Raw genomic sequence first — 23,942 nt, 5'->3', positions numbered from 1 at the left:
TCCATTCGCAAGAAAAGACCTGGGATGTTGTCTGGAAATGTCATTCTTCTCCATGACAATGCCCGCCCTCACACGGCCAATGTGACAACAACAACTCTGGCCGACATGCGCTGGGAAGTTCTGTCCCATCCCCCCTACAGTCCGGATTTAGCCCCCAGTGATTATCATTTGTTTCCACCCCTTAAAGACCATCTGGGAGGGAAGAAATTCACGACAGACGAAGCACTGCGGAGCGATGTCCTCCAGTGGCTACAACAACAACCAAGTTCTTTCTACGCCAAAGGAATTCGGGAGCTGCCAGAACGATGGCAACGGTGCCTCGGCACGCATGGAGAATACTTTGAAAAACTGACATAGTTTGGTGTTTCTTCTGCTACCTATTTCCTCTGCAGAAATAAAAGTCCCGGTCAACCTTGAACGACCCTTGTACATGGGCCTTGTATTGTCTTGTTCCATGAATTCTCCGATACTGTAGAGAGCTCTATCTGTCAAATATTTTTTTATTGTTTGTATTTGTTTATCTTTTGGAGATATCAGTTTTATGTCATGAGGCAGCTGGTTGTAGAATATTTTTCCGGCATTCATTGGTGATTGTTTTGAGATATTGAGTCTGTGTTGGTTCTGGTAATAATTATCTTTCCCCCTTGTATTGTGGTTGTGTAATTGGTTATTTTTAGTCATGCTTCCAGTATTTAGAACAAACGTTATAGCCTTATAGATGTATAGGGAGTATATTGTCATTATTTGTTTTTCCCTGAATAACTCTTTGCAAGATTCCCTACAGCCTAGTTTGTACATTATTCTAAGTGCTCTCTTTTGAAGTCTCAGTATTCTGACAGTATTATTATAAAATGATCCACCCCAAGCTATTATGCCATATTCAACATAGTCCATAATATATGCATTTATTAATTTCTGTTAAATTATATTCAGCCATTTGTTTTAGCAGGTATAGATTAGATGATAATTTACTGCAGATGTTGTTAATTTGTTCTTCCCACGTTAATTTTTGATCTAGTGTTATTCCCAAAAACTTTACTGAAGATACAGTTTCTATGAGCACATTGTCTATGCATAGCGTTTGTGACTCAAAATCCATGTTTTGGATTGTATTGAATATCATAAATTTTGTTTTATTGTTGTTTATTATTAATCCATGTGAAGTTAAGTATTGTGCCAGTTGGTTTATGGTGATAAAAGTGTTTATTTCAAGCTTCCTAGGGTCGATACCTCTGGCAAGAACAGTTGTGTCATCTGCATAGGTGACAATTTTTGTGTTTGGGTATTCTGTTACATTGTTTATGTACAAAATAAAGAGCAGGGGCCCCAGGATTGATCCTTGGGGTACCCCCATTAACACTTTCCTACTTTGTGATTTAAAGTTAGTGACTATACCATGCATGTTGTAGCTTATTTGAGTAATTTGCATTCTGTCCTCTAGATAAGATTGTATAAGTTCATAAGCTATCCCTCTTATTCCTATATTGCTTAGTTTGACCATAAGCAGGTCATGTTTTACCAGTGGTCAGAAGTAGCGAGCTACTTGTAGCGTCGCTACTGTAGCTAGCTACAAAATTTGTAGCTGTAGCTGTAGCGACGCTACATTTTGAAAATTGTAGTTGTAGTGGTAGCGAAGCTACAAAATTCCTGTAGTTGTAGCGAAAATTTCGCTACAGCTACATTTTTCTCAGCATTTTGAGGTGAATTTTGAATGTGGCAACAGCGTCAGAAAAATCGACAATAACCCTTAATTTTGCAGGGGGTTCATAAAGACAGTCTATTGCATGGAGATTTAGATTGTAGATTATAGATATCTGTGTAATTTAATTAATTAGTATCTGAATAATTCAGATATCCAGATAACTAACTGACATACGTATATGAATATATTCCCGCTAACAGCTACTTTTTTTTAGCTGCATCACAATTTTGGGGAGAAACATGCCTCGTTTGCTGCACCACTGGAAAAAAGTGCCTCGTTTGCGTCAGTCCCGAACAAATCCTGTGGATATTCATGGTGTAAGAGACACCAAAATGTCATTAATTGCTGTGTAAGACACAACTTGCAGTGCAAAAACGAGCGATGGATTTTCCACTGCACTGACAAGGGAATAGTGCCAGCAATAAATGGCTCAGTACATTAACAGCATTGATCATCGTCAGTATATAGGATCCCACCAGCAAGAAATTATTGTTACAAGAATGATAGAGTTTCTGGAATTACAATTATTTTCGCGATAATATTTGTTCACAAATTTTAAAATTACAATACGTTTAGAACACTAAAGTTTACACGATAGTTTCCTCAATAATTTTATCATATTGCAAAAAGTACGTATGGTTATTGACTTTCCTGCAGAAACGACAATTTTCTTTAGTTAATATACATAGTTTTCAAATTTATGTATTTCTCCTACTTTTGCGTCACTTTTCTGTAACTTTTGCTAATCATGACATCATCATCATCATCCTTCACTGTTTCCTGCCTCTGGCTGGGTCGACATAGAAGTCAAGCCTCTCCATTTTTCCTGGTCTTTCACCACTCCTCTCTTACCAAGGTGTTCCAATCTTGTCCTCTTCTCCTAACACTCTCCGCTACCTGCACTTTCCACTGACATCTTGGTCTCCCCCTTGGCCTTATTCCAACTCCTTGTGCATTATAATCTCTTACTGGTAGTCTTTCTGCACCCATCCTCTTCATGTGTCCGAACCATCTCATCTGTGCCTGATCTATCCTGTCCTGAAGCTTCACCACACCCACTGTCTGTCGGATCTCCTCATTCCTTATTCTATCCCTTCTAGTCTTCCCCAATATACTCCTTAAAAATTTCATCTCCACTGCCTGCATCTTTCTTTTGTCTCTCTCTGTTATTGTCAAAGTCTCTGCTCCATACATAATTATCGGCACATAGTATGTGTTATATATTACCTTCTTGCATTTCATAGGTAATCCCTGTTCCATATTAATCTTTGAATGCTTTGATATAGTCCACCACCCATTTGTCCTCTTCTGTTCACTTCCTCATCTATTCTTCCACTTCTCTCAATCATGACAATGAGGACGAATGGTTTATTTAATTATTCTCTTATCTATAGTCGCTTTCTGCCACTTTCGGCTAATTGTGAGAACGAGGAAGAATGATGAAATGTGTGGGAAATGGAGGAGCAGGAGGATCTCATTCTCCCAACTTGGCGTCTTTCCTAGTTTTTGTTTTCAGTCCATTTTATGCATAGATAAGCTGATTGAGACTGGATCCTAACCACTATGTGCCTCCGCTGGGTATCGAACCTCGGGCCCTTTTGTAGTCAAAGGGCTCCAGGTACTTTTAATTCAAAATGCGGACTTCATATCAGTCTATAAAAAATGAAATATTTATTCTGAAGAAAAATATGTTGATGTGAACATAAATACGTAATCCTACCAAATTTTATTTGTGTATAGTTGTAATAATTAATTTGGGTAACACCCTAATTGCAATATTCATATATCAAATTTGAATTGATATGCCACTTGCATAGGTATCATAACTATAGTAAAAATAAGTAACTGAAGTAACACTGCTATCAAAATTATCGAATGACTGGAATTATGATAATAAATAACATACTCTATTTACCAGTAGTAGGGGATTTTTTTAATACCCATATGATTGTTTTCATTTTTTTTATGCAGAAGTAGCGCAAAAAGTAGCGAAGTAGCGAGTAGCAAACAGGAGTAGCGTAGCGAGCTACTTTTTGGTAAATGTAGTTGTAGCTGTAGCGAAGCTACATTTTGGAAGAGTAGCTGTAGCTGTAGTGAAGCTACTTTTAAAATGTAGCGTTTTGATCACTGTGTTTTACCCTATCGAATGCCTTGGAAAGATCTAGATATATAGTGTTTGCAGCTTCGTGTTTCTCTAATGTTTTGGTTACATAATCGATTAACTGTGCTAGAGCTGTGTTTATTGATTTCCCTTTCTGGAATCCATGCTGGTTTCTGTTTATTATGTTATATTTGTTACAAAACTTTATAATATAATTTGATAAAATTTTTTTGTGTGATTTTTTGTTTTTTAAACCTTGTATAACTTAGCACTTACTTCTGGGATATGATATGATATGATATGATATGATTTATTTCATTCCTTTGACCATTGTACAGTGGTTGTTTTCCACACATGGTATGGAACATGTCAGCACATTACCTTTAATAATTATATACTGTTTTATATAATATATATACTGTTTGGCCGATATTTCTCGATTGGGATCTCTAGTGTTTTGTCATTATTTTCATTCTCTCTGTTTATGTTGGTTAAGTTTATTAAATATTCATTGAATAAGTTACATATGATATTCGGGTCAATTACATCAGTGTCATCCTTGATGACTTTTATGTTTGCTTTATCATTGTTTGTGTTTGATACACGGTGATTGTTTACTATTTTCCAAATGGCTTTTTGTTTATTAACAGACTTTTTTATTTGTTTACTGAAAATATTTGATTTTTGATTCTTTATGGCTTTCTTGAATAGTTTTTTTTTTTACATTTTTGTACTTTTTCTGGTGCTTAGTGTCTTTTGTAATTCTAAATTTTTCATATTCTATTTTCATATTACTTTTCAAAAGTATAATTTCTTCTGTTAGTGGCACTTTCTTCTTATTAGGGTATATTCTTTTTGTTGTTTTGGGACAAGCTACATTTAAATAATATGTTAAGTGGCTTATTAGCAATTCCCAGATATCATTCGTGTCAGTTAGTTGGTAAAGGTCTAACCAATTTTCCTGATGTAAGAGGTATTTAAGATAATCTATATTTTGCTCACATGTATCCCTACATTCTATTGTGTAACTTTTTGAGTATTCTAACCTTTTCCCTTGTATTGTAATTTTTTGAGACGTGTGGTCAGAGATAAGCGTATGTAGGAATTCAGCTTTAATGTGATTTGATTGTATGTTTGTTATTACATGGTCAATCAGGGTTTCTGTACTTTCTGTTATTCGAGTTGGTTCTTGAATTATTTGAGTTAGGTTGTTTGACTTCAAGGTATCCAAGTATTGAGCACAGTTTGTGTCTTGTTTTAGAAGATCTATGTTTATATGTCCAACTATTAATAGTTTGTTATTTTTTTTGTCAAATGGGTTAGCATGTTGTCCAAACCATTTACAATGAGATTTATGTCACTGTTTGGTGATCTGTATACTCCTATAATCTTAAATGTATCTAATCCTATATTAAGCTCTACACCACTAACTTCTAGTATATTTTCCATACAGTATTTGTCAAGGTTTAACACTTTTTTGATATTTTGTACACTATTTTTTATGAAGATCGCAGTGCCACCACTTTTTTGAATTGACCTGTGGTAGACTGCATGTACATTGTAACCTGTAATTGTGCATAATTTATAATTTTCAGACCTAAGACCGTGTTCAGTAACTACAAATATATCTGGTGTGCACTCACTTAGCATTATTTCCAGTTGGTCAATTTTGTTGGAAATGCTCTGTACATTGCTATGGAGAAACGAACGGATACCCGAAACGTCGCTTTTTTCCACGGATGGTACTCACTGGTTGCGAGTAATTTAGGTTTTTATATATTTTTATTAATATAAAAATATTTTAACATTTGCTAAAAGTGAGTAATTCAGACAATGGAAAATTTGAATGATAATAATCTTTGGCAGGCCATAATTTATATTGGGACATCATTTAATAATGGCCTTAAAATATGCACAAATGTAACATAAAAATGAGACTCTAAATTGAATTGTATTATCTTAATTCTTTTACTTCTCTTATACTATGTATATCTTATATTAGTCAATTTATATTACAAACATACGTATTCTTGTTGAAAGGTGGTTTTGTATGCCTGTCAACCCTAAATGGCCAAAGTGTTAAATCTGGAAAAAAGAAAAGAAAAACAAAGTTTGAAAGTATAAGTACAATTTTTCACTGCTTTCTACTGCACTGCAATGAGTTAGAAATAATCATGCCAGTTATTAAGTGCTAACTAACGAGTTTGGGAGTAGTTTTTCGGTACCAGTTTCATAGATCGGAGACACATTAAAATCGGATACTTTGCATTTCGCATGGCTCGTACTTACCAATTGTGTATTGCGGAACATAGTTCAAGGTGCCATTATGCTTTTTACACGAAAACAAACACTTTTTCTACTAAAATAACGCATTTTTCTAAGTGGTACCAAACGCACGTAACGTTGCGATATCGCTTACTTTGCGAATTATATCGCTTGTTTTGTTTTCGAACATCAGTGTTTCCAACCTTCTTCACCGAAAAATACCTACTATCATGTTAGTCACGTGTGCAAATTGTACATTATGCACGGGTAACTGACGTATAGCCTCACGAACCTATCTGATAAGGTTAGGTTAGGCAAGCATAGTTTAAAAAAGGGCGTTGGAAACACTGACATGATTTCCCGGTCAAATAGATACCACGATGATAGAAAATACCTCGACTAACGTTGAAAACCTTAGAGGAACTCTCTTCCGTAAGTAGTTTTTTTGTAAAAATGAAGAAATGTGTCTCCGATGTAAAGTTAGCAACAATGATGTTGATTAGATGGAAAAGGAAGGCAATGAAACGCCTTAGATCTGGCCAGAAATCGAACCCAGAAACAAGAAACCAGAGCACAAAGGTGTTCAATTTATGTGTCTCATTTCAGAAATGTCATATCTACATGATGTTCCATAGATTAATCTTGATGTTGTTATATGAACCTCCATAATGGTCATGCTAATTACTTTACCACCTATGTCGAAACTGGGACTCAAAACCAGGAACTTCAATGACGAGACCTAAGTTCTAATAATCAAAATCTCACATGAGATTGAAGTCTGAAAGCTAAACGCATGATTTGGTTAGTGGAAGGCTATTCCACCAACAAAGAACAGCAAAATGAAATTGGGGCTAGACTCTACTTTACGTCCTTATCTGCTTCTTTGCGCTCGTGGTGCGGCAGCCGGGATCTCTTCGGGTAAGTACCTTTTTTCTTTTTACACTTTCTGTTTACGATAGCCCCACTAACCATTCACGGGGACGAGGTATGCCTACGCGGTTAGGTTAGGCCTGTTAGGTTAGGTTCCATTAGCACTCATTTCACCCCTAAATATGTGCATCATCGAAAAAATTCCTCAGTACGTTCAATTACGCATATCCGGACAACATCGGTTTTTCTCGATTTACTCCTCTAGGAAATTTTTCCTCGCTTTGGGATTTACGTTGTTGAATTCCTTATAAAATAAGCTTTCTAATGATATAGGACACGTATTCCTTAGGAAAAGGACGTAAACTAGAGTCTTACCGAAATTGGTTAGTTAGTTGTAGTAAAACACTAACCTAAGTCAAATATAATTAATGATGGTTTTCCTTTCATTGATGATAATAATATAGTATACACGCGATTACACATAAAGTGTACGAAACCACTCGATTTCATCTACGTTGCTATGGAAACTGGAAACTACGTACAACTAAATCGTTGGTCTTCTTAATTATCCCACACCGTACAAAAAGGCAAGAAATATTCATTGGTGATAGAAATTGCTAGATATTTACGACTGAATCATGTAATATTACAAGTTATATGGATGATATTTGCTGATCATAATCAAAGTCGAAGAAAACGTGATAAAATAATTATAAAAGAAAAGGGAAGTGAAGTTGGACAATTTGTTTAAATTCAGTTTACGAAGATGAGGACGATCAAAAGATGGCTGCTGCGGTTGGAAGGCTTTGCGCTCAAGTTCAATCAGCTGTTTTTAAGCAGAGAGGTACCGAAATGTTTAATATTTTTTTCAGTATAACCATTTGCAATTTATACAATTAAGAATGTCATCGATATCTTACAGTTTCTTAATCGATAATAGATGAGGATATAGGTTCGATGTGTTGTTTTGATGGGTTAATTTAGCAGTTTCGCCAACATACATGTTATATGACATGATTTGACTCAAATGTTCCTAGGCCTCCGCAATGGCACAGTTGTAGCGTCATTGCCTTGTAACCAACGGGTCCCGGGTTCGATACCCGGTGGAGGCACATAGTGGTTCGGATTCCATTTTAAACTGTAGGTCCAGTCCCGATTAGCCTTTCTGTGCATAAAGTGGACTTAAAACAAGAATTCAACAAATTCAAATGTTCCTTTAGCATGTGTTTATGTGAAAAAAAAGAAGTGGAAATAAGGGTTTGGACGGTCAAAGTTCCGATTGTTTAATTCTGAACTAATTGTGGTACACTACACACACATTGTTTACATGGTTCAATTTCTGTATGTGTCTGTTAACGCATACTTAAGAGGCTTCGTGCTTGCTTGCTACGTGTTTTCTGGAGAACGAGTTTTCCCTTCTGTGTCCCTATATGCATGTTAGTTTGCTAACAACCCTTTGTTTACTATCTTCTTTGATACAGACTGCTGCTGCTGTTATGCCACATTACGTGAAGTGCGAAGAGGTATTACGCCCCTAATGCTTTCGTTCTTAGGTTAGGTGGGCCAGGTTTAGGCCTCTCAGCATTAATAAAATACAATTAAACGTTTGGTAAAACTTTAGTATCCGCCGAACGTCTGAAATTCCTTTATTTTCTTATTTTTCACATTGGTACTTATGTATTCTGCATTGCTAAGGATTTTGGAAGGTGGGATTTCGTTTTTTTCATGACAATAATTTTCTACATATTGAGTAATTGTGGTTCGTTCATTTTCCGGTTGCGTTACACACAATATGGCGTGCAAATCTTGACTAGCGTTGTCCATGGTCACTGGGTGTGTAGTGTTTCCAACTTTCTTCACCGAAAAATACCTACTTTCGTGTTACTGATTTTTTTTTTTCTGGGTTCGAAAACCCCACGAACCATGCACGTAGCCCCACAAAATATTCATAAATAGCCCCACGAACCATGCACGGCAAGGTTAGGTTAGGCAAACATAGTTAAAATTGTCATGTTCTTGCAAAAAAAAACTGCGTGGTTGGAAACACTGACCGGGTGTTACATCATCGAACGAACGCAGCATTTGGTTCACGTAGTAGAAGGACATAGAGGCAACAGCTTTCGTGCATCAGAGACATTAATCTTCAGAAATACATGATTTACTGGTGATGTAAATTAAGCGAAGGGGAAAAACACTTCCAAGACCTTTCAAAAGTGTACGGAAAGCCAGTTCGGTAAGTAATTTCTCCTGTAAAATTGAAGAAATATGTTTTGCGGATACTAAAATTTTACCAAAATCAGGAAATATACATACATATCTTGAATATTTTTTTTTAATTTTTTTTTTACTTTATGGTTGTATGGGTGAAATGTGTCAGTTTCACCCTGAAATGCAATATATATGCAAAATCATTGAAATTCTAGCACTGTTTATTATTGTTCTGCAGTGTATTTAACACTTTTAACCGTCTGATATTTTCTTCTAGCCTTCATTCAGGGGCTTGCAGCTCAGCAATTACGGTACAGAAGTACGGAAGCAGCTGCCCCAAAGGGAGAAACTAGGCGTAAGTCTATATAATTTTGCATGATTATATATATATATCAAAATGTACTGCATGATAGTTTAAAATGTGACCAACATATCCATTATAAAGATGGGATTGGCATTATCTTGAAATTAATGCACAATTGAATATATGTATTTAAGCGTAACCCTGACACATCTAGAATCAAACATGGCAAACCTAGGAGGCTTAAATAATAAAATCAATTGTTTACTTGTTACAAAACAAAATAATTATAATGCGTAATGCTATAAACACCATTTTGCACTTTAGATCATACTACATACTACAATTGGACTACAATCAGTGAAAAGTAAAGACTAAAAAATTGAGGGAAAATTTAAAATTTGCAATGACTGGACGAATAGTAACCCTAACCCTATAGCGCTACAGCCCAATATTGGGCCACCAGGGGGGCATGGAGATCTGCAGCCAGACTAGGGGGACCCCTAGCCGTTGTAGGACTTCGTAAACGGATTACGCTCACTCACTCTGAGCTCTCCAATTTCCTCACGTTGGTGGGTTGCCACCGGCCCTATACACAGGACGAAAATTCCCGGAGATAACCTGGGATCCAACCCATGCCGTCCCGCAGCTGCAAGGTGCCTTAGACCGCACGGCCACCTCCAAATTCTATGGATGTTGTCTGTTTTTAGGACAACCTGTTTGATTTATTCCATGTAACTTGGCATTTTGAACTTTATTAATAATTATTAAATAACTTTCAAATTCCTTGGTAGTTATTTGTTATTAAACAGCTTTTTGAGCAACATTTCTTTCTTTTTGCAGCCACTGTGCGTAAATTTGATGCGGTGCAGCGTTCCAATCTGACGGAATTTGGGAAGTATGTAGCCGATTGCCTCCCTAAGTATGTGCAGAAGGTTCAGATTACAGCTGGAGATGAACTGGAAGTGCTGATTGCACCTGAAGGCGTCTTGCCAGTGCTTTATTTCCTCAAAGACCACCATAATGCACAGTTTGCCAGCTTGGTGGACATCGCTGGTGTTGATGTACCTAGCCGACAGTATAGGTTTGAGGTTAGTTTTAATTTACCTGACCTTTATACTTATTTATTTATGTATAGCCAATGCATTTTTTGTTACTCTCAAAGAATATATTTTTCCTGTTACTATGAATGAATGTCATTTCTTTGGATTCTCCTTACCCACCTTCTCTTTTCTCACTTTGTCACATCTTCATTTTTGTTATACCTGCTCTTATCAGATGGCGTAGTGGTAATGCCATTGCCTTGTACAAGGGGTCCCAGGTTCGATACCCAATGAAGGCACATTGTGCAGTGTTTCGTATCCCACTTTAAACTGTGGATCCAGTCCCAGTGAGCCTAAACAACAATTCAATATCATATCCCAACAGAAGTCATGTGTCACATCCGAAATGTATGACGTGCAACCGATCTTCTTCACTACTCAATTTTGAGGTTTGCTTTAATATCCTGGGAAAGTCACGAAATTTTGTGGAAATGTTTAAAGGAAAAGAAAAGTCAGGGGAGTTAAACTATGTTTTTGCTTGAAAGGATTGAAACTGAACATGTGTTTAATTTTTTCCTCCAAATGGTTTATTTTTTTGGAAGGATGGTGAATATTTCATCTAAAATGTTCATATATTTTTATATTTGTCTTTATTTTCAACAATGTTGAATAAATTTGATTTGTTTGAAAAATGACATTGATCGCGGAACATACCATTGCAAGATATTGTATGGTGTCTGCATGTCTATGTCAAGATATTATCAACTCTTTGTTTTGGCCTACTCAGCTAATGATCTTCTTAAATGAACATACTTTCAATATTTAGAAAGGAAAGTTAGTGTTGAATTACGCTTATGTACTCTACTACAAGATATACGGTATAGTGCCCCAGGTGGGACAGGACATGCAAAATAATCAATCACTTCATTTTCTTGGAGAAATGTTTTAGTACTAAAGCTTGATTTTCTGTTACAGGTAGTTTACAACCTTCTCTCATTACGCTATAATTCTCGCATTCGTGTTAAGACCTACACAGATGAACTCACGCCAATAGACTCTTCTTGCGAAGTGTTCGAGGCAGCAAATTGGTACGAGAGAGAGATCTGGGATATGTATGGAGTATTTTTTGCAAATCACCCAGACCTTCGGAGAATACTCACAGATTATGGCTTTGAAGGACATCCCTTCAGAAAAGATTTCCCATTGTCAGGATATGTTGAGGTAAGGACATGTAATTTGAAGCTTAATTTTTTTAATGTATTTGTTTTGTCTGCAAGTATTTTGCAAACTTAGTGGCAAGTTTCCTGATTTGTTGTGGTTTAAGTCATATTTATCATTATGTATTATGGCACACTTTCAGCTAGTGGTGTTCTTGTCCTTCTCTGATGATACATTTCTTAATTGTTGTTTGTGTTTTTCCTTTGTGGCCGCGGTGGCTCAGTCGGTAACGCGTCTGACTACCATGCTCAAGGTCCCGGGTTCGATCCCCGGCCGGTTCAAATCCGGGAACTTTTCTAACGGTGGAAGCGGCCCCGGCGCCCACCCAGCGTCGAATAACATGGGTACCTGGGGGAAACCCTGGGGGGTAAAGGCGGTCAGGGGCGTGATGCTGATCACATCACCCCCACTCACGACCGGATCAAGAAAGTGTGGGGCGTTACCCCCACACCCCCTATACGCCTTCATGGCGTGGTGCTATGCACAGGGGAACACTTTGTCAACACCATCATACTCACGCTTACTTTCCTAAGTTGGGTTGACATTGACCTTACACCCCTCTTATTCTTTGCTTTCTCCACCATCTTGTCCTTAATTTTCCTCTATATTCTTCTATATTTACGTGTCCTCCGTTTATTTATAAATTTGCTTTGGTTTAGAAAGCATGAAGAAAGGCTTCTTGGCAAGCCTTAACCCACAAAATGCTGATATGTCCTGCTAAAACTTTGGTGTATGAGGCTCGGTCCTTAAGTAACGAGGCAGAGGATATTTTACAGTACTTATGTAACGAACCTCAGAAGTGTTGTCTGCCACTGTTTGGGCATTTATCCCATTGTGGCACCAGTCACAAAATGGCATGCTTGTAGAACTCCTTTGGCTGCTGTTGGAACCAATTGCGCACATACTCCTTGACGTCATCGTCCGATTGAAGCTGTTGTCCCTGCAGTGCTTTTTTGAGCTCAGCGAAGATGTGGAAGTCACACGGGGACAGATCTGGACTATAGGGGGCTCAGTACTTCCCACTTAAATTTTTTAAGACATTCCTTTGTTGCGTTGGCTGTGTGTGGTTTAGCGTTGTCGTGCAATAGGAAGACACCACGAGAAAGGTGACCGGAATGTTTCGATGTGATCGCCTTCCTGAGCTTCGTTAAAGTTTCACAATACTGCTGGGCATTGACCGTAGCTCCATGCTCCAGGAGTCGACGAGGAGCGGTCCCTTGCGATCGAAGAAGAACGAAAGCATGACCTTGCTGGCACTATGTGGAGGGTCTTTAACTTTTTTGGTGGAGGGAAGTCTGCATGCTTCCACTGACGACTTTGCCGTTTTGACTTGGGCTCAAAGTGGAAGCACCATATTTTGTTGCCGGTAACAATTGCTGAGAGGAAATCATCCCTACCGTCATTGTAACGCTGCAGTGAATGAAGAGACATGTTCATGCGACAGGCCTCTTGTTCCGGTGTCAACTGATGAGAGACCCATTCAGCACACTTTACGGAACTTCAACGTGTCCTTAATGATTGTGTGGACCATACCATGACTAAGCCCCACTGATGCCAAAATGTCGTCCACTGTTACACGACGGTCTGTCTTGATGAGCTCATCCACCTGCGCAACATGCTGGTCTGTGACACGCTTCGGTGCTCCACTCCTCGTGTCTTCCCCGAGCGACATGCATCCTTCACGAAAGCATTTGTTCCACTCCTGCACGATACATACAGTGCCCCCCATATATCCTTTCCATCCGTCGATGGATTTCACAACCCCCTACACCTTTTGCTGTCAAGAAGCACACAACACTCCTGCTCCTTTTTGGATACCTCCATTACGCGTCACAGTCAAACACAGAATGACTGTACACGGCCGCTGCTCGGTTAGCAGCCTTTGCCCATACCTTGCCAGACACGTCACGCCATCTAGCGGGAAAATGTGTGCGAAACAGTTTTGTCACACCTGCACCTCAATTTCGGGTCCGTCGACCCATTTCTAACTACCATAGTTTTGGTGTAATATCCTCTGCCTCGTTATTTATTGACTTGAGCCTAATACAAGCAAAATTATTTTAATTTCAACACCTTGCAATGAATATTTTTGTATTTTTTTTTTCTGAAAGAAATTTGATTTTATATTTTTTCCCAGTATTTTGGAAAGAGGAGGACACATTTAGCTTGTTACTCTGAAATGCTGATTACTTCAAACGTTCACTGTATTTCAACATAGTTGCTCCACTGATTCCCCTCCCCCCCCTAAAAAACGAATAATTGACTGATTTGGTTTCTTTCATTTTGCTTTTATGCCACTTGGGCTAATTGCGAATACGAGGATGAGTGATAATATGATTAAATTGGGATTCAAACCTGGGACCCCTGAAAAATAACAAATTTCATAACCTCCATGTAGGTCTGCCTAGCCAGAGCAAGGAGGCTTAGTAGCACTTCATCCTTATGCCTATCACCATCTCATATTATTGTCGTTTGTTGCTCAACTAAGGGTGAAAATAGCCTCAGTGCTGATGTACCCATTGTATTTTTTTAACAAAGAAACAGCACAATTTTTCAAAAACAAAATTACTCATTAGATGAATTCTCTCCAAAGAAATACTTATCTTGCATTTACATTAGCTATGGTGACATATTCATACTAGCCATTTCTTGCAAATAAATCAGGGAAAAGGAAGAATATCAAATATCTGCTCTTGTTCATGGGTTCTACAAAGGCTGTTCAAAATGGCAACATTTTTTGAAGATTTGATTTTTGTTATTTAGCGCCGATTTTCTTCCACTTGTGGCTAATCGCAACAATGAGTGATGATGATGAAATTGATGAAGAAACATTCACAAAGAACACCCATGTCCAGGCAGGGATGTGAACCTAGGGCTCCTGGTGTTGTAGCATGCTGTGCTACACTGTGGCATGGAGGTCGGAATAATTTTTGGAAGAATTTTAACATTTGTTCCCAGTAAAGTGGATTATGTGTCACAAAGTAAAATTGTATGCCAGTACATGGTGCAAGAATTACTTTCAGCAGTAACTTGTTACTAATATCTTGAATTGTTGTCACTCTATAGGTCCGATATGATGATGAAAAGAAGCGCGTGGTCGTAGAGCCATTGGAATTAGCCCAGGAGTTCAGGCGATTTGAGCTGTCCAGCCCATGGGAGCAGTTCCCTAACTTCCGTGCACCCCCTGCTTCAGAAGAAGTTCCTATGTCTACCGAGAAGAAAGAGAAATAATAATTGCATGGAAATTGTAGTTAATCAATTATCTTGTGTTAATATTTGTGAAATAGTTATCATTATATTATTGCCAGATAAGATTTCAGAAACTGATACAAACAAGATGCTGCTTGAAACAAGTATTGTTTGATACAACAATAGCCCACAAAATTACCTTGGATATCAAATGAATGGAGATTGACTTAATATATTCAGAACCTGAACAGTAATTTTTACTTGTCTTTTGTACAGGTAATAAAGAAATAAAGTTGTTTTTGTTGTCTTAATCAAAATTCATTGCAAAAAGCATACCCTAAATGGTCTTGAAATAATACATATGGAGCCAAAATTAATGCTGAAGATTGAGCAAGACATGTACTAACTTATTGAAACTTGAACTTCTGAAGAAGATACATTACCTTTCAATTTCATTCATCGACTCCTTTTAAGTGTTCAATAGTTCTCTTGTAAATGGTTCCGATTGTCCTAGCAGTGTTATGTTATTGACAATTCATTCAGAATTGTTAGTGCAAGTGCATGTAGTATTCAATTTTTTGCACAAATATGTTCTGTGGGGACCATGTGAATAAACCCAGCAGTGCTGTACAAAATTTGAAATGCATGGCCATGAAAATAGCTGGTGCCACATGTGGGATAAGCAAAGTGAGAGTGGGACAAAAGTCGCTGGTTCCCGTGCACTGTATGGCAACATCAATCAGGCTGCATTGCCTAGTTCAAACATCAGAAAGACCTTTCTCTGGGGCACTTTCGTGGCATACCTAACCTTTCGAACAAATACTGTCAGTTTGTATCACATGGATTACAAAAACCAACTCTACAATGAGATCTTTCATTCTATTAAACCTCCAAACTCACGGGGTTGTGCTCTGCCCCCTGCCTAATTTTATGGTCGTGCTTTTAGAACTATTTCTTGTGTAGTTTATGGTTCTTTCAATCGTATGAACACAAAATTGGATGCTTACATGCCTGCAAGAACTGTCAACTACGAGAGAAATAATTTTACAACACAAACAGTACGTACATGCATACAAGATAGAATATTTTAGAACTGGAAGTTTTTCACGTTTAAGGCAACGAAAAAATGGGAAGTCAATTATATCCTGGAAACAAGTACTGAAGAACTATATTGGCTGGTTCTAATAATTTCCATGGTCTCTGCCACCATCCACCTGGGAACATACCATGTTGTAATTTCCAACACAACAAGTGTCTGTATTTAATAGAACCACCAATTAACAGTTTTGCAGATAAGAGTTGAAACTTGATTTAAGTATATTGAAGCAAACCTTTGCTCTGGGGGACAGTTATTTGATTTTTGTAGTCCTGCTTTTAAATTTTCTTACAATAATAAATTTCCATGAAGTAACTTGTCTCCACCAACCTTAAGTATCCTATCAGTAATTAGCACACAATTTCATTTACAGACTGAATTCAGGAGTCCATGCCCCAGAAATGCAATTAACTTGTTACATGTGTAGTAACTTCACATATGTGTGCACTGTGGTTATTATTCAATGCACATATGGAATCAAAACATTTTGACCATTTCAACCATAAGAAAAGAGTGCACAAATCGCATGCCTCAGAATTTCTTTGGATCCATCCAGAAATGTCGAGTGCACTGGGGAAGGATAAATTATGCTATCTACATTTTTACAAAAATAGAGTAAGAGATGGACTTGATGTTTTAAGGTAGCGAAAGAGAGAGAACTACTTGTTGGTAGGAAGATTGGGTCCCTGGCATAAGCTGAGGATGGGGGGAAAGGGGTAATGGGGATACAACCCCTTCCAGAATTTTGAGAAAATGGAAATTTTCAAATGAAGGCAGTAAAGAATTAAAAAAAAAAGAAAACAACAAAGTGGAAACTGAACCCCCTTCTTAAAATTACAATTTTTTGTCTTCGCAACTTTTAAAATGAGGGTTAAAATTGGTAATTACGAAATAGTATATTATGTATTCTGCCCTGCCAAAGAATGCAGCTTTGTGCGATATCCACCTTTACAATTCCAACCCCCTCCAAAATAATATTCTGCATAAGCCAGTGAATGGGATGCCAGATTTCTGCCACTGACTCTGCAACACAACTGGTGATCACGTAAATAGATAAATGTTCAATCCATAAAGTACCAATATGTTAACAAGAGAGGTAGAGCTGTGTATGTGCACTTTGCTATTCTCATTAGAGTTTTGGCTAAGGCCGATAAGTTTTGGAAGGTTGCCCTCGGTGGTGGAGTTGTCGCCATAATACACTTAGGGTGCAAAATCCTGGGGGGGTGGAATTCCCCCACCAAGGATCTTGTCCTGAAATTTCCCCCCCCCCCAAACTTTTCCGGAGGGGGGGAGAGTGTGTTTTGGTTGTAACAACAAACATAAACAATTAGTTTGGGAGTCGAATATACTGTACTGGAATAATATCTAAAATGCAAAGAACGGAGAGCATAGAGCCTCATCTCTAAGGGCGCTTCTGAACCCAGCAATTCCTGGAACACAGAAATTAATTCGACCTGTTATTTTTTCTCCATTTCTCATCGCCTTTCGTCAGCTACCACAAAGTATTGTATATAAATATACAGTATTAATAAAACACGTAATAGAATTTAGATGTGAATTTTATACAGGAAACAGTTATCTTCTTAATGTATCTTAATTTTTGCCCCTTAGTCACGCAAAGCATTGTTCATTGCATTGGTAGTATATTATAATCTAAAATTTGCAATCGAATTTTAAATGGGCATTCGATATAATATATTGTATGTTTATAAAATAATTTGATTATTTAATAATTGACACATATTTAATGATGTCTCTCTCTCTCTCTCTCTCTCTCACACACACACACAGAGAGAGAGAGAGAGAGAGAGAGAGAGAGAGAGAGAGAGAGGCCTGTACCCAGAATTTTTTGAGGGGGGCCAAGTCATGGAATATATGTCAATTATTAAATAATTAATATCATTAATTATTTATTTATTTATATACGTATATTTATAAACATATTGATTTGCTTTATTTATAAACTAGCAAATTAAAAGATAGGTGAAATGTTTTTAATAAGTGTTAATTATTATTTAATTATTGCTTTTTATTAAAAATGATAATTAAATTTTCATACTTTTATTGTGTTATGTTTCTATAATGGTGTAAATCTATTAATGGTCTCTCGAAAGGAAATGTTTCCTTAGCATTTTGTAGGTTAGTCGCGTGTTACGCACAAATCCAGAATATAAAAAAAGGAAATTTAAAAATTGTACTTACATCTGTGAGTATATTGTTCCTAATGTTGGGTAGGAACGACCGAACCTGCAAGTTGTATTGTGACTCAAGCAGGTTTTTTAGATTTTTAACTGTTTTTCCCTGTGAATAGATCTATTGTACAAACTTTTTTTAGGGAACAACATGCTTTTTACATACTTCTAATAGCAAAAACTTAATATTTTAAATTTATCCAAACCAACCCTCAACCACAATCCTCATATTACATTTTTGACGCAGTACTATGCCAAGTACCTAGTTTCTCTATATGAACCTGAAGAAGGAGATAGTCAATCTCTGAAACGTCGTTCTACATTAGGAACAATATACTCACAGACGTAAGTACAATTTTTAAATTTCCTTTTTTAATGTTTTCTTATCAGAGTTGTAGCTAGAGATTTCAGCACCCAGGACGAGAATAATTTTTGAACCCCCTGCACTGAATTTGCACCCCCTTCCCTACCTAGATGTAGTTGGCATACTTAGACATTGTAGACATTTTATGTACCTACTCTTTTCCGTTGAATCTGATGAAAAGAAAACTTAGTATTCACGAAATGTGGCTAATAAAAGGACAGGCGGTTGTGCAGTCCACACCATCTTTATTTAAGCAGTGTGTGTTATGTTCACATCTGCAAAATCGATTCAAATGAAAGATAACTAGGTGGAGGGACAAAGAATGAGAAACTTTAGGAAGACGTTAGTTTCCTATTAAATTAACATGTAAGAGCTATGTTTTATTCCCGACGAAAGGGGGTGAGAAATGAAGGAGAAATAACAAGTTGGTCTAATTTCTATGTTCCAGGGGCCTAGGGTGACAATGATAACCACCTTTGCAGCTACGGCTCCATTTCTTACTAGTCCAATTTGATATAATTTTAAAATCTTATCTATAACTGTAGAAGTATGTTTTTACCCCATGCTGTTACCAGCCCTAAAGAGAGAGAGGGAACAAAAGATGTATGCAATATTCACACACAGGCAGACATCATTCTTTGTTATTCCATCCTTGTATGTGTTTATGATGTTATTCTTAGTATGTTTGAAGTCCAAACTAATTGCTTATTTTTGTTGTTATAACACAAACTCTTACCCTCAGAAAATTTTCATGGGGGAAAAATTTTAATAGAACAAGATTGTTGATGGGAAGGTGGGAGATTCCCCTTCTGCCATGGGAATTCGTACCCTGAATGTCACCACCAACGCTATGGAATTATCCTTATAATGAAGAACATGTCTGAATGTGAATTAAACACAAAGAGAACATTTTCTAATCAAGACAGTTTGAAAAAAGTCAAAACAGGGAGTAAATATGGTGAACTGTCCAGACCAAATTGGAACATTTAGTAGCTTCGCATAAATGATTATAAAACTAAAATTTCTAAATATGGTAGACTGCAGATTTCTGGAGTCTGCCTCTCTCCAGAGACAACCCATTCATTTATACAAGTAGAAAATCAAAATTCTTGCAAAATCTTAAAAATTATCCATGTTATTTTTGTAGGTTTGCTTCAAAATATTTCATAGCTTGAGGGGGGCATATATATATATATATATATATATATATATATACATATTAGTGATTGTGTCTGCTCCTTCCCCCCCCCCCCCCAATCTGCAACGATTTCGCATCCTGAATACACTACAAAACAAGTGGCATCAGGTTCGACTGATTTATCCACACCGAAACCCCTCCAGAATTGTCAGGATCAAATTTAACACAAAGGTTCGATTTATGCACATTTTGGTATTGAATTTACATTATACCTCCCAGATTGAAAATTGTCATTAAACCCATGAGGTTCAAACCTTGGTTTGGCATAGGTGTATCATTGTGTTTGTCCCATTGTAAGTTCAGCTTTCATCTCATCCTGATTGATTCAAGAGGTACAAATGTGACGTATAATAATAAAAATACAAAGTTTTTGGAAGATAAATTACTATTTGTGCCATTTAGCATAAGAAATTTGTTGAGCAGATGGTGTTTTTGAAAGGGCCTTGCATGAATAATTCATTTGATCTACAGTCCTGTAAAGCTAAGTCCCGGGGGAGCAAGACCCCACACATTCTCGATCTCGGACATTTTTGGAGGTGATGTGATCAGCAGGCTCCGGCCGCCTTTGCCGCCCAGGGTTGCCCCAGGTACCCACTGATTTTTAGGCTGGTGAACCCCAGAGCTGCTTTATTCGAGGACAAGACCGGAAAAATTCTCATGTTAGAACACCCACCTCGGGGAATCGGACGTGTAATCAGACGCCTACTCGCGGCCAGTTACGGGAAGTGATTGAATTGCAGTGGCGGCGATTAGGGGGGGGGGATTTGCCTCTCCAACTTATCGCCACTTTTGACCCCGCACTATGCTAAATCTTATCTACAAAGGGAAATATACTGTCTTTGACCCCCTCCCCTCAGTTTTGGCACCTTTCCCTCCCGGATTTGGAATCCAATCGCCGCCACAGTGAATTGCTATCATAGACAAACCAAACGGTTATTTGCTATTATGCATTCGAGTTAAAATAGTACCTTTTATTTTTGCCTCAGCAAGAAATGTTTCAGATGTTCTCGCATTTTATGAATTCTGGAAAAGGCCTTGGCGCACAGCTGTTCGGCGAGTGTCGACGTGTGGGAAGCAGATTCCCACAGTTGCCAACTGTACCGATAAGCTGTTAAATCTAGTGGTTTTTGATTGGCGACCAAAATTATGGATAGCGATGAGTCGCTTCTTTCTGTGGCGACTAATGTAGAGAATTTACAGCACAGATTAAATATACGATTTACAAAATACTTACTGGTAAACACCGACCGGTTTCTAAATGTAAGGCAGTCGATTGATTTTGATTTTTTTTCCATAGGATTTGGAAAATTGGAAATATATTTTTTAAAATCTCAGAAAATATGGAGTTGTATTTGCATTTTATACCTAATTTGGAATACGATTGTTTTAAAATGCAGAGTTGATTTAGCAACTTTTAGCAAATTTTGTGTGGATCTGTCGAGATTTCTTGATTCAACAGTTGGCAACACTGCATATTCCCTCTCGGTTACGGGGTTACGGGTGTGGCATTCCATTAACGACGGAATTTTTTTGTCGTATCATTTTTATATTGATAAAATTCGATTCGGAACAAGTCGTACCCATGCACTACTTCGACTTAAAAAATAAAATTTCTCCTGCGATTTTCCTTTCTCGCTTGAGAATGCAGCAAAACACAAGATCGTCTGCTTGCAATTCAAGTTGCCGCTCGGCCTGCAGTTTGATTTGATTCGCGAGTGTGATAAATGATTATTCGCGAAGTTTTTGTACATCTTCATGCGATACGGCGGTTAGTTTAAATTTTTTTGTACTTTTGCAAGATGAGAACGGGTGAAATCTAGCGTGATTATATTTTCATTATAATCGTAATAGAAAAGTGAAATACTTACGAACCCAAATTGTTATTTTAAAAACATGGTATGTGAGCTTTCGATATTTTTGCATCTAAGGAAGATAAGTAGTCATCTTGTATGCATGATAGTTCATTTGCGGTAGATCAAAATTCTAAAACTATTAAAAAGTGGAACGTGCTTTATTTTATCAAACCAAATAATTGGCCGGTTCTCTGACAGGAGTTCAATTTCTGTGCATGGTTGAATTTTAATTTTGTAGTTGATGTGTGTATTGTTTTACATCATGTTTCTTTGCGAGAACTTTTCCTAGTAATAAAATTAACTTGCATGTCGCATTAAGAATTTGTCGTCGTTGGCGACAGTGCAGTCTTTCAAATGTAGGGTTACCAGAAAGAAAAAAATAGATGCAGCACTTCGAACACAAGTTTTATGTTTAATACTATATGGTGAGCTTGTAGATCACACACTCCTGTAAAATAATTTTAACAGTTTCAATATAACTAATAATAGGCCTCGTTGCAGGCAAATGTCTGAATATTCTAATATTTACTTACTATGCCGGTAGTATTATAAGGTTGTGAAACTTTGTCTCTAAGTTTGAAAGAACAAAAATTTGAGTTTTTGAAAATAAAGAACTTAGGAGAATATTTGGACCTAAAAGAGATGAAGAAACACGAGAATGGAGAATATGACAATAATCAACTGCATGAACTATATTCATTCTTTGTTGGAAGAAAAGTTTCTTGACCTTATGCTTGCAACTGAGAGTGTTGTATTTCCTTACTTTTAAATTGAACCCGGAAACAACATTAACAATTACAAATATAAAATTTTGTTACGAATCTTGAAGTTGAATCAGTTGTCTATACCCCCAAAATAGAACATTTTTTGGGCCCGAAAAAGGGAACGTCTGGTAACCCTATTCAAATGTAGTTAAGGTAGTTTCAAGCTAGTATTCATTTTGAACGTTTGGTACTACTTTACTATACCGGAGACACTTATCAATGATTTATTTCGCAATTTTTTACATATTAACGTATTCTTCTGCCTTGCGGAACATTTCTTTAGGTGAAATAATGAATTTATAACGAAAATAATGTCTATTTCTTACATTAACGAGTACTTACTGTTGTTCCTTATTTCCCACAAACCATCCACGGGTAGCCCCAAAAACCATTGACGTTAGCCCAAAAATTCACGATAGCCCCACGAACCATCACGGGGACGAGGTATGCCTACTAGGTTAGGTTCCATTAGCACTCCTTTCATTCAATTTAGCATATACGGACAACATCATGGCGGCAGCAGCAATAGCGCATCGGAAATAGATTTTCGTAGAAAACCACATGCATTCGCATTAAAATGGATCAAAACTACATTCCCGAACATCAACAACACTACAGAAAATGATTTGCGTAAGTACTTTCTGCTGTAAATTTGAAGAAATCCGTCTCCGGTATAGTAAAGTGTTACCGAACGTTTTGCTGAGTCACCCATGTGCTCTTACATAGTGATTTATCTTTATCAATACTTTTTACGTAAATTAAAAATCCTGCTACTCTTCAAAAGACAGGATAATCTTGTGAAGTTAACTAAAAATACTGTGGCATGTTCATATATGATTGTAGGCCTATGTTCATACATACCTATTTATATTGGTTATGTTAACCTGGAATTGCTCATGCCTGTAATTATCACACAATGACTCTTCTAACAAATTTCATTTTTGTGTTTTATTAGTTTCAATGTGCAGAAATAGATATATTTAATGTACCGAGCACCTATGGATAATTACAGTTAGGCTTGTAAAGAAGTACAATCATAAAGAGTAAAATTTTCATCATTTTTCTGTAATAATACAGCGGCATTAATATAGACGCATACAGCAAATGCCAAAACTACACATACACACAAAATTTTTATTATGCAAAACTTCTGAAAATTTATTCATTTTGTATTTCTTATTGTGTGTATCATCTCTCTTAATGACTACAACAACTCTAGGCAGCCAGAGACTGCAGTCCTACACAGAAAAAGTTTCACCATTAGACAATATATAACAACATACTGATGTTAATAAAGCCTTGTTTCTATTAGGATTGGATTGATTTGGTGTTTTAAGTCCACTTTATGCACAGTAAGGCTGATCGGGACTGGACGTACAGTTTCAAGTGGGATCTGAACCTCTATGTGCCTCCGCTGGGAATCGAACCCGGGACCCCTTGATTGCAAAGTGATGACGCTACCATTGCACCATCGGGGAGGCACCTGTGTTTCTATAAGGCATACTTGTTTTGATTAAATAAGGCAAATGTGGGTGTCACGAGAAATTTTTGTAGCTAGCCCAGGCCATTGATGAAACT

The 23,942-nt window shown here is 37.2% G+C and overlaps 2 protein-coding genes across 2 annotated transcripts in view; one reads left to right on the top strand and one right to left on the bottom strand.

Annotated features, from left to right (window-relative positions):
• The window catches only part of LOC145988180 (magnesium-dependent phosphatase 1-like), a 29,517-nt gene extending 8,763 nt beyond the window's left edge, over window positions 1–20,754 (bottom strand). The window contains exons 1-2 of the mRNA XM_083123009.1: window positions 20,716–20,754; window positions 5,828–5,888 (exon numbers count right to left, since the gene is read on the bottom strand). The gene's annotated coding sequence lies outside the window, so the exon portion shown is untranslated. The remainder of the gene's footprint in view (window positions 1–5,827; window positions 5,889–20,715) is intronic.
• On the top strand, window positions 7,651–15,194 carry ND-30 (NADH:ubiquinone oxidoreductase core subunit S3). The gene is made up of 5 exons (XM_083123008.1): window positions 7,651–7,782; window positions 9,424–9,501; window positions 10,291–10,538; window positions 11,466–11,711; window positions 14,775–15,194. Exons 1-5 carry the CDS (start codon window positions 7,722–7,724, stop codon window positions 14,937–14,939), a joined length of 798 nt encoding a protein of 265 aa, XP_082979134.1. The 5' UTR covers window positions 7,651–7,721; the 3' UTR covers window positions 14,940–15,194.
• Window positions 20,755–23,942: the final 3,188 nt, after the last annotated feature.

The sequence above is a fragment of the Lepisma saccharinum genome, chromosome 5 (assembly GCF_977018435.1).
Source record: "Lepisma saccharinum chromosome 5, izLepSacc3.1, whole genome shotgun sequence".
In the NCBI taxonomy this organism is placed as follows: domain Eukaryota; kingdom Metazoa; phylum Arthropoda; class Insecta; order Zygentoma; family Lepismatidae; genus Lepisma; species Lepisma saccharinum.
The sequence above is the reverse complement of the archived record's forward strand: the minus strand, read 5'-3'. Positions and strand labels throughout refer to the sequence as shown.

Bases quoted from the DNA above. Each gene is read 5' to 3' on its own strand.
- ND-30 (XM_083123008.1), top strand. From the start codon at position 7,722: ATGGCTGCTGCGGTTGGAAGGCTTTGCGCTCAAGTTCAATCAGCTGTT. The intron at 10,539-11,465 runs GTTAGTTTTAAT...TTTCTGTTACAG, and splicing joins GCCGACAGTATAGGTTTGAG to GTAGTTTACAACCTTCTCTC. The intron at 11,712-14,774 runs GTAAGGACATGT...GTCACTCTATAG, and splicing joins CATTGTCAGGATATGTTGAG to GTCCGATATGATGATGAAAA.